The 19,740-nt window shown below is 42.8% G+C and overlaps 1 protein-coding gene across 5 annotated transcripts in view; it reads left to right on the top strand.

Annotated features, from left to right (window-relative positions):
* Positions 1-19,740, top strand: part of FCHSD2 (FCH and double SH3 domains 2) — a 299,407-nt gene that overhangs the window by 225,819 nt on the left and 53,848 nt on the right. For 4 of the 5 annotated variants that reach the window (XM_051851103.2, XM_017344834.3, XM_070074957.1 and 1 more), the window contains 2 exons: positions 8,021-8,116; positions 9,616-9,687. In XM_051851103.2, the coding sequence (XP_051707063.1) occupies positions 8,021-8,116; positions 9,616-9,687 (168 nt within the window). The remainder of the gene's footprint in view (positions 1-8,020; positions 8,117-9,615; positions 9,688-19,740) is intronic. The other variant, XM_002708714.5, reaches the window with a different exon arrangement.

Raw genomic sequence — 19,740 nt, 5'->3', positions numbered from 1 at the left:
GGGTGAACCAACGGCAAAAGGAAGACCTTTGTCTCTGTCTCTCTCTCTCACTGTCCACTCTGCCTGTCAAAAAAAAAAAAGAGTAAGTTAGATTGGATATACTAGCCTGGTTTTATAAAACAGATGCACATATAGTTGTAACAAAAAGCTAATATTTTTACACACACTTAACAGTTTAAGGAGTTTTTAGACTGTCTTAGGTCTTGAGTCCCATGAGGCTTGTATTACCTTGTAGCTCATTTTGCAGAGAGGATAAGAACTCAGCAAGTTCACATGACTTGCCTGAGGTCACACTGACACATAGTGCTTTCCAAGCTCTTGTACTATGTTTTATTATATCTCTAGCTTATATTATTTTAATAGGAAATGAATTAAGAATTTATGAACTAGCTTGGTCACATAAAGAGATAGGCTTTCATTTTCTGCATTCATTCATGTGAATATCTTGCTCCCCAGGGGTGAGGGATAAATGCAATGCTCTTGCATTTAGATTGAAAGTAGTGGAAATAAAAATTTAATAAGAGTGTTGTATCTAGGAGATATGCCCTGGGTGCCAGCAGAGCTCATCCCAAGTTTTATGCCATACGCTTTTCCATTCTCAAGAGCTTGTTTGATTTCTCTTGTTACACGGCAGAAAGCAACCCACTGATTTGGTAACCCAAGGAGAAGTTTAGAAATCTTTAGAATTTTTATTTTATGCCATTACTACTTTGTCTTTTCATATAAGGATCCATATTTGACACATGTCTAAAATGTAATCTATCCAAAAGATACTGTGGGGTGGTTCGTAAGATCTCACTACACAAGTAAGGTGTTCTCTATGTCTTTCATCCGCACTAAATGGAAGCAGCTGGTCCTAGGAGCTGTTAAGACTTTAATTATTTATGAATCTTGCTTTTCTCCTTAATATTTTATGAAATGCTTTGTATATGTAACTGCAGCAGATGTTGCCATCGATATCTTCTCTAGGATGGTAGCTCTGAAGGTAGCCCCTGTGGCCCTTCTAGTTTACCTGTGCTCACTTTCTGTCTGTCTGAGGAAACTTCTACCAATTTGATTAATAAAGTAGTATTTTTTTTAACAGTTCAAAAAAATAACAGTGCCATTCTATTTTTCTTTGAAAATTAAATTGTCTAGCATTACCATTTTTTTAATTTATTTGACAGAGTTACAGACAGTGAGAGAGAGAGAGAGTGTGTGTGTGTGAAAGGTCTTCCTTCCGTTGGTTCACCCCCCGCAAATGGCCGCCACAGCCAGTGCTGCGCCGATCCAAAGCCAGGAACCAGGTGCTTTTTCCTGGTCTCCCATGTGGGTGCAGGGGCCCGAGCACTCGGACCATCCTCCACTGCCCTCGCGGGCCACAGCAGAGAGCTGGACTGGAAGAGGAGCAACCAGGACTAGAACCCGGCGCCCATATGGGATGCCAGCGCCACAGGTGGAGGATTAACCAAGTGAGCCACAGCGCGGGCCCCCCCTTTTATTTATTTTTATTTTATTTTATTTATTTATTTTTTTTTTGACAGGTAGAGTGGACAGTGAGAGAGAGACAGAGAGAAAGGTCTTCCTTTGCCGTTGGTTCACCCTCCAATGGCCGCCGCGGCCGGCGTGCTGCGGCCAGCGCACCGCGCTGATCCGATGGCAGGAGCCAGGAGCCAGGTGCTTTTCCTGGTCTCCCATGGGGTGCAGGGCCCAAGCACCTGGGCCATCCTCCACTGCACTCCCTGGCCACAGCAGAGAGCTGGCCTGGAAGAGGGGCAACCGGGACAGAATCCGGCGCCCCAACCGGGACTAGAACCCGGTGTGCCGGCGCCGCTAGGCGGAGGATTAGCCTAGTGAGCCGCGGCGCCGGCCCCCCCCTTTTATTTTTAAGATGTATTTATTTATTTGAGAGGCAGAGAGAGAGTTCAGTCTTCCATTCACTAGTGCACTCCCCAGAACCAGTGCCCACATGGGATGCCTGCACTGCAGGCAGCGGCCTTACCCGCTATGCCATGGTGCTGGCCCTGCATTACTATTCTTAATACGTGCCTTAAAACTAACCATAGAATCCGGCGCTGCAGCTCATTTAGCTGTTCCTCTACCTGCGGCGCCGGCACCCCGAGTTCTAGTCCTGGTTGGGGCGCCGGGTTCTAGTCCTGGTTGCTCCTCTTCCAGACCAGCTCTCTGCTGTGGCCCGGAGAGGCAGTGGAGGAAGACCAGGAGGAAGCACCTGGCTCCTGGCTTCAGATTGGCACAGCGCGTCGGCCATAGTGGCCATTTAGGGAGTGAACCAACAGAAGGAAGACCTTTCTCTCTCTCTCTCTCTAACTCTGCCTGTCAAAAATAAATAAATAAATAAACTACTAACCAAGATACAAATTTAATAAAACAAAGGGGAGAAATCACATCATAGTTTCAATAAACACAGAAGAAGCTTTTGACAAAATTCAGCATGCTTTTTGAATGAAAAAAAGAAAATCAGCACAAGCATTTGGTGCAGTGTTTGCAACACGACTTACACCAGCATCGCATTAGACTACCAGAGTTGATTGCTGCTGCCACTTGCTTCCAATTCTAGCTTCCTGTTAATGTGCACCTTTTGAAGTGACAAGTGATGGTTCAAGTGCTTGGGTCCCCACCATCCATGTGGGAGACTCAGCTTGTGTTCTTCGCTCCTGCTCTAGCTTGGTCCAGCATCAACTGTAGTAGGCATTTGAGGAGTAAACCACTGAATGGAAGATCTCTTGTGTGTCTGTCTCTGTCTCTCTGCCTTTCAAATAAATACAAATCTTTTTAAAAAATTACTCAATGGGGGCCACTGCTGTGACATAGCAGGTAAAGCCACTGCCTGCAACACTGGCATCCCATCTGGGCACCAGTTCATGTTCCGTCTGCTCCACTTTCCATCCAGTTCCCTGTTGATGGCCTGAGAAAAGCAGCAGAACATGGCCCAGATGTTTGGTCCCCTGCTACCCTCATGGGAGACCTATGGGAAGAAGCTCCTGGTTCCTGGCTTTAGCCTGGACCAGTCCTAGCTATTATGGCCATTTGGAGAGGAAGATATCTCTTTGTCACTCCTCCTTTCAAATAAAATAAATAAGTCTTTTTTTTTTTTTTTGACAGGCAGAGTGGACAGTAAGAGAGAGAGAGAGAAAGGTCTTCCTTTGCCGTTGGTTCACCCTCCATTGGCCACCGCGACCGGCGCGCTGCGGCTGGCGCACCGCGCTGATCCGGTGGCAGGAGCCAGGAGCCAGGTGCTTTTCCTGGTCTCCCATGGGGTGCAGGGCCCAAGGACTTGGGCCATCCTCCACTGCACTCCCGGGCCACAGCAGAGAGCTGGCCTGGAAGAGGGGCAACCGGGACAGAATCCGGCGCCCCGACCGGGACTAGAACCCGGTGTGCCGGCGCCGCTAGGCGGAGGATTAGCCTAGTGAGCCGCGGCACCGGCCAATAAATAAGTCCTTAAAAAAGAAAAAGCCAGTGCTTAAATTTATAAGGAACTGCAAAGAGCCCTGAATAACCAAAAAAATATTGAAAAGAAAAAATAAAAGTTGAAGGACCTGTATTTTCCAATTTCAAAATTTAGTGCAAATTTACTATAATCAAAACAGTCTGGTAAACGAATGAAAATGGACATAGAGACCACATAAAATTGGAAGTCCAGAAATACCCAAATGTCTATGAGAATTGATTTTCAATAGGGGTACCATGGCATTCAGTGAAGAAATAATAGTATCTTCAACAAGATTCTGGGACAATTGGATAATCACATGCAAAAGACTGATATTGAGGGGCCGGCGCTGTGGCATAGCAGGGTACGTGGCATAGCCTGCAGTGTCGGCATTCCATATGGGTACTGATTCGAGTCCTGGCAGTTGAAAGCTCAACTTCCAGTCCAGCTCTCTGTTATGGCCTGGGAAAGCAGTGGAAGATGGCCCAAGTCCTCGGGCTCCTGCCTCTTTCTCTCACACTCTATCTCTCCCTCTCTGCTTCTGCCTTTCTGTAACTCTGCCTTTCAAATAAATAAATAAATGTTTTTTTAAAAAATGAAAGACTGATATTAAATCCCCTTGTCTCACAAAAATTAACTCAAAATAAATCAAGTAACTACAGGGGAGAACACAAAATAAATCTTTATGTTATGGAGTCGGCATTGTGGCGAGCAGGTTAAGCCTCAACCCGCAACACTGGCATCCCATATGAACACTGATTAGAGTCCCAGCTGCTTCACTTCAGATCCAACTCCCTGCTGTGCCTGGGAGCACCACAGAAGATGCCCTCCTGCCACCCTTGTGGTAGACCCAGATGGAGCTCTGGGCTCCTAGCTTTAGCCTGGCTCAGCCCCTGACATTCTGGCCCTTTGGGGAGTGAACCAGCAGATGGAAGATCTCTGTGTGTTTCTCTCTTGTAATTCTGTGTTTCAAACAAATACAATAAATCTTTTTTTAATCTGTATCACCTTGGATTTGGTGATGTGTTTTTAGATTTGACATCAAAAGCACAAGCAACAAAAGCAGAAATAGTTATTAAATTGAAAGCTTTTGTGCATCAAAGGACATAATCAAGAATGTGAAAAAAATGGGAGAAATATGTACACATCATTTATATGATAAGGTTTAATATCTATAGTTTATTTTAAAAACTCTTAAACTTGATAACCCAATATAAAAATGAGTAAGCATTTTTGAATAGATATTTCTCTGAGGAGATATATATGTGGTCAGTAATCACATGTAAAGATGTTCAGCCATCATTGGTTATTAAGGAAATGCAAATGGAAACCACAGTGAGCAGGGCTAGTGTATAGCCTTGGAGTGATAAACACTCGCATCCCATGTCAGAGCACCTGGGTTTGATAGTTGGCTCCTGCTCCTAACTCTACTTAGCTTCCTGCTGATGCAGACTCTGGGATGTAACAGTGATGGCTCAAGTAATTGGGTCTGTGCCACTCACATGAGAGACATGGCTTGAGTTCCCAGCCCCTATCTTTGGCCCAGTCCTGGCTGCTATGGATATTTGGATAGTGACCCAGTAGATAGATTTTCTTTCTGCCTTTCAAAAAAGTAAATATAAATTAAAAACCTCAGTGAGGTGCCACTTCCTCCTAGGAAGGCTTTCCTAATTGAAACACAGCAGCAACTTCAGGATGTGAAGAAATTGGAACCTTCACATATCTACACATTGTCAGTGAGAATGTAGTGATGTGGCCACTGTGGAAAGCAGCAAACGCTCCAGAAAGTTAAACACAGAGCCACCATTCGGCTTGGCTCTTAGAAATGCACCTGAGAGTATTGGAGACAGGTGTTCCAAGAAAAACTGTTCATGAATGTTCACGGTGCCATTATTCATAATAGCCAAAAAAGTAGAAACAAAACAACCCAGATGGCCATTACCTGATGATTAGATAAATGAACCATGGTATATGCATACAATGGAGTATTATTCACCCATAGAAAGGAATGGGTGAATACATCATACACCCTTATATCACACAGAATAGAAAATGTAAATAAAGATTCCCATATTAAAAGGTGCTACTATACGCTGGGTGTCACTCCTCAAGATCCATATGTTGAAATTTTAACTTCTAGTACCTCAGAATCTACTGAGACAGGCCTTTTAAAGAGTGAATTTAGGTAAGATGAGGTCAGACTGAGCACTAATCCAGCATGAATAGTGTCCTCCAAGAGGAGGAAGTTAGGACACAACTGGGCACAGAGGAAAGACTATATGAAGAGATCAGAAGAAGGTGGTCAGCTACAAGCCAGGGAGAAAGGCCCTACAAGAAGCCAACCCTGCCATTGATGTGGTCTTTGACTCGTAGCCTCCATCCCCAGTAGTTTCGGCCATCTGGGGAGTGAACCAGTAGGTAGAAGAGCTCTGTCTATCCCTCCCCTCTTTTGCTCTTCCTTTCAAATAAATAAATAAATATTCTGAAATATATATATGGACATTTATTATTGGATTTACATCCCATTTAGGTAATCTAGTATGATCTCCTTATCTCAAAAATCCTTAATTACATTTGCAAAAATGCTTTTCCAAATGTAACATTCACAGTTTTCAGGGGTTAGGACATGGAAGTATCTTTTGGGAGATGACTATTCAGCTCACCAGAGCTGTTAAGAGTAGGGGAAAAAAAGTAAGACACTATTCTTCTTCAGATAAACACCACCTTGCCAAAGCCAACAACAACCAGAGTTCTCTGGGGCCAGCATTGTAACACAGCAGTTTAAGCCACTGCCTACAACAACACCATCCCATATGAGTAGCAGTTTGAGTCCCAGCCTCTCCACTTCTGATCTAGCTCCCTTCTAATGCACCTTGGAAAGCAGCAGAAAGTGTCTCAAGTACTAGGGCCCGTTACACCTACGTGGGAGACCCAGATGGAGTCTATGTGCCTTGCTTCGGTTTTGGTTATCTGGGGAGTGAACCAGCTGATGGCAGATCTCTTTCTGTATCTCCTTCTTTCTCTGTAACTGCCTCTCAAATAAATAAATTAATTTTTGAAGTTCTATAATTTTAGATATCATATTAAAATATTTATGAATGAAATGAAATGTTTGTAACTTGCTTCACTATAAGCAGGGTGGAAGAGATAGTGGGTTTATAGATGAAATAATTTTGGCCATGAGGGCATGTTTTTGGAAACTGGGTTATGAGTTCATGAGAATACATTATTCTGTTTATATTTCTACATTCGTTTGAAGTTTTCTGTAACAAAAAGTTCAAAATGTTAAAGGGTTGACCACCTTCCTCCCAAAAGATGGTTTGAGTACTTGAGGACAGGTGTGGCCATTAGACGGGTGATTAATGAGGTTCTGAGGGCTGTATCACAAGATATCACAGTTACTCCAATTTAGAACTGGAATCCAAGAAAAGAATGAAGCACATTTCCCTTTGGCAGTAAGTCTATTCATCCAGCCTTCACTGAATAAATTCTCCCCGCCGCTCTCACCCCGTCTGAGTCCTTCAGTCTGGATTACATATCATGTCCTCATGCTCTCCTTGTACCATCCTTGTACCATCCTTGTACCATCGAGAATCAATTGTAATTCCACTGGTAAATAAGATGCAAAGAAACCTCCTGCTTTCTCCATCTCTTCAAGTAGTCCCTGAGTGCTGTTTGAGTAGTGGTCTTCTCCCAGGACTGACAAGGTCAAGCTCCAGACCTTCTCTGAGCTTTGTTTCTCTTTCTGCCTACCCTGTGGCAAAGGTGCTAATGAACTGTAATATACTGCAAATGAAAGATAAGTAAAGGGTAAGCACTATAGCAAAATAGAAAGTGGTTTTATTTCTACTCTTCCCTGGGGTATATGAAAGAATGAATTATTTCCATATAGCTATCTTTCTGTGCTGTTTGTTTTGCTGGTTTCTGAATATCAGAATTCTCCCTCTCTGCCAGCACATGGAAGTACCTTTGAGGAGGCTACCATTCAGTCTACCACTGCTGAATATATGAATTCCTTTTTAGTCTGTCTTGTTGCTATGTCTAAAGATGGTAATTAGAATGCAACATCCTCAAAAAGGTGCCAAGAAATACTGTGAAGATATTATTCTGTGCTGTGATTGGGATTGTCTGGCAATTTCCTAGTGAATGGTAGTCTCTATCAAAGAGACTGCAAAAGGGCCATACAACTTTGGAGCTAGGAGACGCGCAAGAAGATTCATGTGCCTCCCTACTCGACATGCAGCACCATTGCCAAGAATAGGTTTTTATAGATCAGTATCTTTTTGCCATCTTAAAATACTTGTAACATGTGTTATCTAGTCCCCAAATCTGGGCTAGTTTCTAAACTAGTACTTTCCAAATTTAGATTCCTGAGAAAATGGGACACATAATTAACAATTATTAACTAAAGCAAAAAAATAAAATGTGTAACATTATCATTTCTTTTTTACCACATTGTGTTGAACGATTTCTAATTTGGATAGAAAATAACAATACATGTTTAGTCTATACATGTTTAGTTTCAGACTATAGTTATTGGACATTTTAACCTTATTAAAGACTTACAGTTGTTTTATTTTCCCTCTCTAGGTGGTACGGGACTACAATCTTCAGCTGTTTTTACAAGAAAACGCTGTATTTCACAAGCCCCAGCCATTCCAGTTCCAGCCTTGTGACAGTGATACTGTAAGGGAACTCCAGGTGTCCATTATGTGTGTTGTTCAGTTGTGCTTTGCTCAAATAACCGTTGTCCTTGGAATATACAGAAAACAATTTGTGTGTCATTAATCTTATAACAAAACTGTGATGATGTTAAAAAAAAAACACTGTGACATTTCTTCTTTTTACATCCAGTGTCTTTATGCTAACAACTTTCTACTAAACAAATTATGACAATGTATTGAATATCTGAAAACCACTAAGATGAGAAGAAAAAATACTCAGTTGATATATTCAAACATAAATTGTAACTTCCATGCATAAAATTCTTCATCTTATACCCTTCCAAAGAAACCAGTGTTTAAATTTTAACCAGAATAAAATTAATAAATAGAATAATGAATACGTACATGGAAATATTTTGGTTGGCTTTATAAAAAATTATAGGTCTTTTATAATTCCTTTCAGATTTCTTAGAATGTTAAAGTACTAACATAAGCCCCAAATTGGCAATTTTGAAAGAGCAGACACTATATTTTTGTTCTTTCATTTACTTTGTGAGAAATGTTTGTCATGATTTTAATTAAAAAAAATACTAATTTGATAACATAAAAAATAAAATTTGACTTTTATAAAATGAGAAGGAACATGTTGACATCACTAGCACATTCTTTCAATGTAAACAAACCAAGAGAAATGTTAAATTATATTCGTAAGATCTTTTGGTAAATTTAGAATCAGAACCAGGGGAGGTTAGATATAGTTACAGAGTTTAATGGTACCAATTTAATAGAAATACATTTGTAATTTTAAGCAGCCCTGTTAACAGCTATCTAAAGAAATATAGGAAATGAACATTTCCCTTGGGATTATAGCACTGACCTTTACAATAGTGCCCTTTTAAAAAAATTATTTATTTATTTGAGAAAGACAGTTACAGAAAGGCAGAGAGAGGTCTTCCATCTGCTGGTTCACTCCCCAAATGGCCACAACAGCCAGAGCTGGGCCGATCAGGAGCCAGGAGTTTCTTCCAGATCTCCCGCGCAGTTGTGGGAGCCCAAGCACTTGGGCCATCTTGTACTGCTTTCCCAGGCCATAGCAGAGAGCTGGACTGGAAGTGGAGCAGCCAGGACTTGAACCATCACCCATGTGGGATGCTGGCACTGCAGACAGCAGCTTTACCTGCTACACCACAGCCCCAGCCCTCTAATGCCCTTTTTTATTACTCGGCTCTTAATGACACAGTGATGTGGTCCTATAATTTGACTTTGAAATCTGGGAGGAATGAAATAAAGCATTAGAAGAAGCAGGATATGGACAAGTTTTTGAACCTAAAATTTTAAGTTTTTGACTTAAAATTGTGATTAATTTGAGATTGTTGTCCCACTTTTCCAAAGCCCAGCTACAGCCCTAAATTTTTGTTTCTGTACACTGTGCTAAATGTTCTTAACTGTTGTGTCCATGTTTGCCTCATAATTCTAACTCTATGCTATGTTTTCTGTCCTTTTGCAATCTTTACTGGGCAGAGTTTAAAAGCTGCCCAGCTGGTGGACATTGAGCTCTCCCCTGTCAGTGCTCTCAGAATGACCATAGCTGAGGTATAAGGGTCCAGGGTGGGAGGGATGGGTTTCGTGGTTTGCATGTTAATGAAGGGTGGGGCCTGGCATTGGGCTGCAGTTCACATATATGTGTAACGAGCCACTGAATGCATCAAGTGTGACATTCTGTTTTCTCTTATAAATTAGGGATTTCTTTTCCAATTTACAATGAAATACTGAGTTTCTCATTTTTCATCTTGTTTGACACACCTTAGTTTTCTTCAACAGGGGTGCTGGAAAGAATGTCAGGGCTAATCTTGCCTTTATTAAAGAAAAAACTGTAGTCTAGAAAAGAAAAGAGATTTGTCAGGGCTGACGCTGTGGTGCAGTGGGTTAATGCCCTGGCCTGAAACGCCAGCATCCCATATGGGCACCGGTTCAAGTCCCGGCTGCTCTACTTCCAATCCAGCTCTCTGCTATGGCCTGGGAAAGCAGTAGAAGGTGGCCCAAGTCCTTGGGTCCCTGCACTCGAGTGGAGACCCGGAAGAAGCTCCTGGCTCCTGGGTTTGGATCGGCGCGGTTCCTGCCGTTGCGGCCAATTGGGGAGTAAACCATCAGATGGAGGACCTCTCTCTCTGTCTCTCTGCCTGTCCTCTTTCTGTGTAACTCTGACTCTCAAGGAAAAAATAAATAAATCTTAAAAAAAAAAAGAAGAGATTTGTCCAGAGTCATAAGGTGAATTAATGACATGTTACTATCATGATTGTAATGTTAATATTCTTTCCACTGTGCTATTGTTTTCTGAGAAGAAATATTCAACACTTGGGGAACAATTAGTTTTTTCATATTGAAAAAAGATAAATACACATGCTTTTATCAAAGTCATTCTAGATTGTCAATCATTGAAAAAGTCTTTTTTTTTTTTTTAAGATATATTCATTTATTTGAAAGTCAGAGTTACACAGAGAGTGAAGGAGAGGCAGAGAGAGAGAGAGGTCTTCCATCCTCTGGTTCACTCCCCAATTGGCCGCAACAGCTGGAGCTGCACTGATCCGAAGCCAGGAATGAAGAGCGTCTTCCGGGTCTCCCACGTAGGTGCAGGGGCCCAAGGACTTGGGCCATCTTCTACTGCTTTCCCAGGCCATAGTAGAGATGGATGGGAAGTGGAGCAGCTGGGACTCTAACCAGCGCCTGTATAAGATGCCAGCACTGCAGGTGGCGGCTTTACCCACTGTGCTACGGCAGCCCCTGCCATGGACATTTGTTTGCAAGTCTTGGTGTGAATGTTTTTATTTCTTTTGGGCTGATGCGTCCATCATATGATACATTTATGTTTAGCCTCTTAGGAGACTACCAAAACAACTTTGCCAAAGTGGCTGTACCACTTTACATTTTCTCCAGCATTGTCTGAGGGTTCTTGTTCCTCCACATCTGCACCAACATCTGTTATTATCTTTTTGATTATAGCATCCTAGTACATGTGAAATAGAATCTCGTGTGGTTTTGATTTGTATTCCTCTAATGACTAATGACGTTGAATATCATTTCATGAATTTATTAGCCATTAGTACCTTCTTGGGCAAAATATGTATTGAAATTTTTCGTTCATTTTTATTCGATTATTTGCCTGGTTATAGATTAGATGTTGAAGATGAATTGAAGATTACAGAGATTGAGAAGCAGCATGTGAGGAAATAAAAACAACAATTGAAAATAATAGAAAGAAAAAGTAGATGACATTCATGGAACATTTATTTCATACTAGACATTTTTCTAGTTGCTTTACCTGTACTAAGATTTAAAAAATATTTTACCTATTGAGGCTGGTGCTGTGGTGTGGTGGATTAAGCCACTCGCTGTGGTACTGGCATCCCAAGTGGCCAACGGTTTGGGTTCCAGCTGCTGCACTTCCAATCCAGCTCTCCCTCCTGGTGCACCTTGGAGCGCAGTGTAGGACGACCCAGGTGCTTGAGCCCCTGCACCCACTTGGGAGACCCAAATGGAGCTCCTGGCCCTGGCTTCAGCCTGGCCCACCCCTGGCCGTGTGGCCATTTTGGGAGTGAACCAGGGACGAAAGGTCTCTATTTCTCTTATCCTCTGCCTCCCCCTCTCTGTGATTTTGCCTTTCAAATAAATAAATAAATAAATAAATCTTTAAAAAAATTTTTTGTTTTCATTTATTTGAAAGGTAGAGAGAAAGAGATGTAGACACACAAACAGATCTTCCATCTGCTGGTTCGCTCCCCAAATGCCTGCAGCACACCAGACTAGACCAGGCTGAAGCCAGGAGCCTGGAACGCAATCTGAGTCTCTCATGTGGGTGGCAGGGACTCAAGTTCTTGAGCCACCACCTGCTGTCTCCCAGAGTGTGCATTATCAGCTAGCAGGGGTTAGAAGTTGAACTGGAACTAGAACCCAGGCACTCATATGGGATGAAGGCATTCTAAGTGGCAACTTAACTGCTGCATTAAATGATGACCCCATATTAGCTCATTTAATCCTAACAACCCTATATTATAGATACTATTTTTTTTTAAAGATTTATTTATTTTATTTGAGAGACAGAGTTAGAAAGAGAGGGAGAGACAGGTCTTCCATCCACTGGTTCACTCTCCAAATGATTGCAGTAGCCAGAACTGGGCTGATCCAGAACCAGGAACCAGGAGCTTCCTCTGGATCTCCCACATGGGTGCAGGGGTCCAAGCACTTAGGTCGTCTTCCACTGCTTTCCCAGGCCGTAGCAGAGAGCTAGATTGGAAGAGGAGCAGCTGGGACACAAACCGGCACCCTTATGGGATGCTGGCACTACAGGCAGAGGCTTAACCTGCTACAGCACCAACCCCTGTAGGGGCTATTTTAAAAAAATTATTTAAGAGGCAAAGAGATAGAAAGCTCCTGTCTGCTAGTTATCCCTCAGGTGCCCACAGTGGCCAGAGTTGGGTCAGGCCAAATCCAGTAACTGGGAACTCAATCCTGCTGTCTCACATGGGTGACAGGGACCCAGTTACTTGAGCCATCACTACTGCCTCCCAGGATCTGCATTAGCAAGAAGCTGGAGTCTGGAGCTAGGCATCAAACTCAAATTCAGAAATTTACTAAAGGGACTGGCCTTGTGGCATAGCAGGTAAAGCCACAGCCTGTAATTCCGGCATTCCATATGGGCACCAGTTCAAGTCCTGGATGCTCCACTTCTGATCCAGCTCTCTGTTATGGCCTGGAGAAGCAGCAGAAGATGGCCCAAGTGCTTGGGCCCCTGCCACCCACATGGGAGACCAGGACGAAGCTCCAGGCACCTGGCCCAATGCTCGCTATTACCATTGCGGCTATCTAGAGACTTAACCAGCAGAGGGAAGATCTCTCTCTCTCTCTCTCTCTCTCTCTCTCTCTCTCTGTCACTCACTCATCCCTTACCCAGCAACTCTGACTTTCAAAATAAATCATTTTTCTAAAAAAAAAAAAAAAGAAATTTGCTCATGATCACTCACCTACTAAGTGTTGCAGTTAGAAAAGTGTGAGAGTGCATCACCTTTACCTGAAATGATGAGTGGTCATTTGAAGTGATAAGAGAGAAGATAAACAATACCATAAGTGTAATGTAGATTTCCATGTCTTATTCTTTTCACATATGTAGTTAATTGATTTCTAAAGCATTGCTTTTTTCTATCTCCTCAAATGCCATTTCTCAGATGATACCAGAAATTCAAAAATCCTGCTAGAAAGAGAAGGAGAGTACATCTTACTTTACAGAAATGAGTTTTCTTTTTATTTTATTTATTTATTTATTTTTTGACAGGCAGAGTGGACAGTGAGAGAGAGACAGACAGAGAGAAAGGTCCTCCTTTTTGCATTGGTTCACCCTCCAATGGCCACCGCAGCCGGCGCATCGCGCTAATCCGAAGCCAGGAGCCAGGTGCTTCTCCTGGTCTCCCATGCAGGTGCAGGGCCCAAGGACTTGGCTATCCTCCACTGCACTCCCTGGCCATAGCAGAGGGCTGGCCTGGAAGAGGGGCAACTGGGACAAAAATCTGGCGCCCCGACCGGGACTAGAACCCGTGTGCCGGCGCCGCAGGTGGAGGATTAGCCTATTGAGCCACGGCGCTGGCCATGAGTTTTCAGTAAAGAATTTTCTGGGGCAAGCTGTGTATCCCGCTGAGTTAAGCTGCCCTTGAGACACACACACTCCATATCAGAGGCTAGTTAGAGATCCAGCTTCCTGCTAATGTATCTGGGACAACAGCAGGTGATGGCCCAGGAAGTTGGATTCCAGCCACCTGAGGGAGTTCTGGGCTCCTCCTGGCTTTGGCTTGGCCCAGCCCTGGCTGTTGTGGCCATTGGTGGTAAACTCATAGATGGAAGATTGATCTCTCTCTCTCTCTCTCTCTCCCCCCTCCCCTTCTCCCCCCACTGCCCTGGCCCTGTCTCCCTGCCTTCCTCCCTCTCTGTCACACTGCCTTTCATGTGTCCTGGTGCAGCAGGTTAAGCTGCTGCCTGTGATGCCGGCATCCCTTATGGGTACCAGTTCATGTTGCTACTGTTCCACTTCCAATCTAGCTCCCTGCAAATGCACCTGGGGAGGCAGCAGAGGATGACCCAAGTACTTGGGCCCATGCACCCACATGGGAGACCCAGATGAAGCTCCTGGCTCTTGGCTTTGGCCTGGTGCAGCCTCAACTATTGCAGCCATTTGGGGAGTGAACCAGCTTTTGGTAGATCTCTCTCTGATTCTCATTCTCTGTACAACTTGCCTTTCAAATAAATAAATAAATAAAATCTTTAATAGATAAATCTTTAAAAAATTATTCTGAGAAGGATATAGAATGTACCCTGGAATTTCCCCTCACCCTTCAGAAAAAGGGTCTTTTGGAAGGGACAGTTGACAAGTCTGCTTATGAGATCTCAGTGTTGGACAGTCATTTGTGTGTCCCTTGGGTCAAACTAGTGCTGGGGATTCATACAGGTATTGTATAGTGGAGCAGTCATGGATTTGGGTGACTAGCTGTTTATTGTATTTATATATATCTAACTTTTTTTTTTTTTAAAGAATATGCTCTTGTTTTAGTTCTTTAAAAAAATTTATTTATTTATTTGAAAGGCAGAGACAGAGCAGAGAGAAACAGAGAGGTCTTGCATCTGCTGGTTCACTCCCCAAATGGCTGCAACAGCCAGAGCTGCGCTGATCCAAAGCCAGGAGCCTGGAGCCTCTTCCAGGTCTCCTGCACAAATGCAGGGGCCCAAGGACCCAGGCCATCCTCTACCACCCCCCCAGACCATAGCTGAGAGCTGGATTGGAAGTGGAGCAGCTGGGACCCAAACCTGGCATCCATATTGGCTGCCAGTACCTCAGGCAGCAGCTTTACCCAGTACACCACAGTGCTGGCTCCTCTAACTTTTCTGATTTAGTGTCCTTATATGTAAAATGACTACCTTACTGGATTTGAAAATCAAGCATGTGACTCAATGCCTGGCCCGCAGTAGGAGGTATGTAATGATATATAATAGATATTGACTGCCATTCTTATCTTTGGTTATCTTTCCACAAGACAAGTATATTACTTTCTTAGGTTTTGTCCCGAATTGCTAGAGGAACTACTAAAATATCAAATATAGAAAACATTTTAAGATTATGAAACCTTGTACTCTCGCAGTTGTGGTTCCTAGCTCTCAACTTGCACATAAGATTCTTCACCAAAAATCCCTTGGGACTTTTTATTCCACAAGGTAGATCTCATCAGCCTCTTTCTTAGTTTTGGGGTTTTTTGTTTGTTTGTTTGTTTGTTTTAAGATTTATTTATTTATTTATTTGAGAGGCAGAGTTACAGAGAGGCAGAGGCAGAGAGAGAGGTCTTCCATCTGCTGGTTCATTCCCCAAATGGCTGCAACAGCCAGAGCTGTGCCGATTTAAAGCCAGGAGCCAGGAGCCAGGAGCTTCTTCCGGGTTTCCCACGTGGGTGCAGGGGCCCAAGTACTTGGGCCATCTTCCACTGCTTTCCCCTGCCATAGCAGAGAGCTGAATCGGAAGTGGAGCAGCTGGGTCTCAAACCGGCACCCATATGGGATGCCAGTACTGCAGGCAGCAGCTTTACCTGCTCCGCCGCAGTGGCGGCCCCTCTTAGCAGTTTATAATCCTAAAGGGACTTGGTGGAATAATAAATAGTAGCCAGTCACTACTTAGTCTCCCCAGTACGTGGCTTGCACTTTCAGCACCTCTGCCCTGCATGCCTCAGTGAACTTTCCTTCCATTCCAGAACAAGTAATGAGCTCTGTTTAGGGGCATTTCCTCACAGCCTGTGAAGAAGGTCAAGGTCGCCCTGGGTTGGGAAATATTATGGGAAATGTGCACATCCACAAAAGTTAGATTAGGTAGGCTCTATACAAGCAGGGGAAAAAATGGAAACTCTCCGCCAGGTTTCCTGATGGGAGTGGGAAAATCTTTTTTCTTTATCTTCTTTAAACTGCAAATAGCAGTATTTTACAGATAGTGGTAGTTAAAAGCTGACATTAAATTTCTGATATATGATCTTTTCCTGTTATTCTGGCCACTGCTTATCGTATTTAATTCTACTTTTGTAGATAAGCAGTTATAGTAAGTACAAAGTCCACTTGATATAATTTAGGATTTTGTACATTTAATTTTTGCCCAAGTGGAACTTTGTATACATCTATTAAATATTAAGGAAAATTGTCTATAGAAGACTTTATGGGGCTAATATACCATATGGAAAATTTACTTGAAAATTCTCATTGTTATGAGTGGCTTTTTCTACTGATGGAGATTTTATATGGTGTTATAGCAATGTCTCATAAACGTGAGCATCTGTTATAAGGAAAATCACGGTGCCATCCTCTTACATATATTCTAGGCACAGTATCTAAAAATAAAGGCTTTTACTAAAGACATGAATGTTGCTTCCTAAAATCGGCAGTGTTGACAAGTGTTCAAAGGGCCTGTTATAATTTATTGATCCTTTCAAAAAGGGCTTATTTGCTCTTCACGGGAGGCCCACCATCTATGATAAGCCCACTGTAGGTTTAGTCACCTTTCTGTGGTCTGATCTCTTCTGTAATCAACTAGAGGTATCAGGAGCTTTACAGAGGTGCCATGGAATTTACTTACATTCAGGATCCTGGAAGTTCACTTTTTTATCTGGGTCATGGTGATAGCTTGTAAAGCAGCCTGTAAGATTGGATCTATACCCTTCATGAGTCTTCTCCATCTATCCATGCCTCTAGATGTGTTCTAGAGAGTATCAGACACAAGGTGTTTTGTTTTGTTTTGTTTGCATTTCGTTTTTCCAGGACATGTGCCTTTTGGTATTCTAACCCAAGAGAAAACAACACCAGCCTTGATGGGGTTGATTGTATTTTCCTTTTCCTCAGCCATCCAGAGTTTTCCAGAATTGTCCCAAGGCTCAGGCCACAATGGTTGTTTTCTAGTTCACTCCCCTAGAATAGGCACACTACCAATTTTTCAGATGAGTTTCCACTTTTCTTCTAAGTGAAGATGTAGCTATATATGGATAGTTGGAGTGAGTTGGATTAAGTCTTTTAGGGGACACTCTTCCCACTTCTACAAGTTGTATAAAGTGTTTAAAGTATGTGACTTGGAAGTCTGCAGTCTTGGACCAGGCATTTGGCAGTTAAAAAGCTGCTTGAGAGGCACACATCCCATGTTGCAGTGCCTGGTTTGAGTCCTGGATCCTTCTCTCTCTTTCTTTCTCTCTCTCTTTCTCTCTCTCTCTCTTTCTTTCTTTCTTTCTTTCTTTCTTTCTTTCTTTCTTTCTTTCTTTCTCTCTCTCTCTCTCTCTCTCTCTCTCTTTCTCTTTCTCTTTCTCTTTCTCTCTTTCTTTCTCTCTTTCTCTCTTTCTCTCTCTTTTAAGATTTATTTATTTATTTGAAAGGCAGAGTTATAAAGAGAGGGGAGAGACAGAGAGATCTTCCATCCACTGGTTCACTCCCCAAATGTCTACAACCACTAGGATAGAACCAGGCTAAAACCAGGGGCTTCTTCCTGGTCTCCCACATGGGTAGCACGGGCCCTGGTACTTGGGCTATCTTCTGTTGCTTTCTCAGACGCATTGGCAGGGAGCTGGATTGAAAGTGGAACAGCCAGGATGCAAACTGCCAGCACCTATATGGGATGCCAGCTCTGTAGGCTGCGGCTTAACCTGCTGAGCCACAGCACCTAGCTCCAATCCTCCACGTCTGACCCAGCTTCCTGAGGTGTGTGCCCCCTGAGACGCACCAAATAATGGCTCAGATACATGGATCCTTGCCACCCACATCGGAGACCTGACTGGGGTTCTAGGCTTCTGGCTTCAACCTGACCCAGCCCTGGATATTGTATACATTTGAGGGGTGAACCAATGGATGGAAGATCTGTCTCTGTCTCTCTTTTTCTCTCTGCCTTAGAAATAAGTTAAATAAGTAGTTTTTAAAAAGATTTATTTTATTGTAGTTATTCTTTTAAAGATTTATTTATTTGAAAGGCAGAGTTACAGAGAAAGAGGGAGAGACAGAGAAAGATCTTCCATTTGCTGATTCACTCTCCAAATGGCTGCAGGAACCAGGATCCTCCACCAGGTCTCCCACATGGATTCAGGGGCCCAAACACTTGGGCCATTTTCCACTGCTTTCTGCAGGCAGGCATGGAGCTGAATCGGAAGTGGGAGCAGCCAGAACTCAAATCAGCACCTATATGGGATAGCAGCATTGCAGGCTGCGGCTTAACCCACTACACCACAGCACCTGCCCCATATAAGTAGTTTTTGTTGTTGTTTTCTTTTTAAAGAAAAAGAAAAAAGCTCTAGTCTCTTACCAAAAGACTTTGGGTCAAACATGTTTGAAAATTTAAAATGTTAAAGATTTTATGCAGTTGATTCATATTCCATACTTTGCATAACACCTGAGCAGCATAAAGAGAAGCACCCCTGACCTATAGTACTTTTGCAGGAAACATCTCAATATTCATTACAAGTAAAATAAATAAAAACTATAAATAACCTCTTTAGTTCAATTCACATTTTCCCTCAAATGAATTCTGGCTCTAGGCTTATAAAAATAAATAAACAAAAACTTGTGATTTTCAAAATATTTTTAATTTCAGAACTATGGGGTTGTAAACCTGTACAGATATGAGTGCTTCAAGTTCAGTAACCTACATAAATCCAGATGCTTTATACTTGAAGACATCCTTTTTAGAAAATTAATTATTAACTTTAAAAAAGATTTATTTATTTGAAAGTCAGAATTACAGAGAGAAGGGGAGAGACAGAGAGAGAGATCTACATCTGCAAAATGGCTGTAATGGGCCAGGCTGAACCCAGGATCCAGGAGCTTTATCCAGGTCTCATGCTTTCCCAGGCACGTTAACAGGGACCTGGATCAGAAGCAGAGCAGCTGGGACTCAAACCAGCCTCCATATGGGATGCAGACAGTGGCTAACCACCCTGCTCCATAGCTTTCTTTCAACTTTCTTGAAATAAATAACAATGTGTTAGAAAACTGTGTAAAGAATAGGATAGACCAAATATTTAACCTAATACATTTCATTTCTACCAGTAAATTGAAAAGTATGTCAAATTCCTTGAGTAATGGGTTAATGAGATTATTTTTGGCATAGGATATTAGCATAACAACCCTGTCATTATATTTGTTTTAAAAATTGGGTTAGAGGCCGGTGCCGCAGCTCAATAGGCTAATCCTCTGCCTGCGGCGCCGGCACACCAGGTTCTAATCCCGGTCGGGGCGCCGGATTCTGTCCCGGTTGCTCCTCTTCCAGGCCAGCTCTCTGCTATGGCCCGGGAGTGCAGTGGAGGATGGCCCAAGTGCTTGGGCCCTGCACCCTCATGGGAGACCAGGAGAAGCACCTGGCTCCTGGCTTCAGATCAGCGCAATGAGCCGGCCATGGCGGCCATTGGAGAGTGAACCAACGGCAAAAGGAAGACCTTTCTCTCTGTTTCTCTCTCTCTCATTGTCCACTCTGCCTGTCAAAAAAAAAAAAAAAAATTGGGTTAGAATGTTGGTAGTTTACCGTGTTAGTAGTTTTTTTAAAGATTTTATTTATTTATTTGAGAGGTAGAGTTACAGACAGTGAGAGGGAAAGACAGACAGAAA

Source organism: Oryctolagus cuniculus, chromosome 1 (genome assembly GCF_964237555.1).
Source record: "Oryctolagus cuniculus chromosome 1, mOryCun1.1, whole genome shotgun sequence".
NCBI classification, from domain to species: Eukaryota; Metazoa; Chordata; class Mammalia; order Lagomorpha; family Leporidae; genus Oryctolagus; species Oryctolagus cuniculus.
Note: the sequence above shows the minus strand (reverse complement) of the source record. Positions and strands in the feature narration are given on the sequence as shown.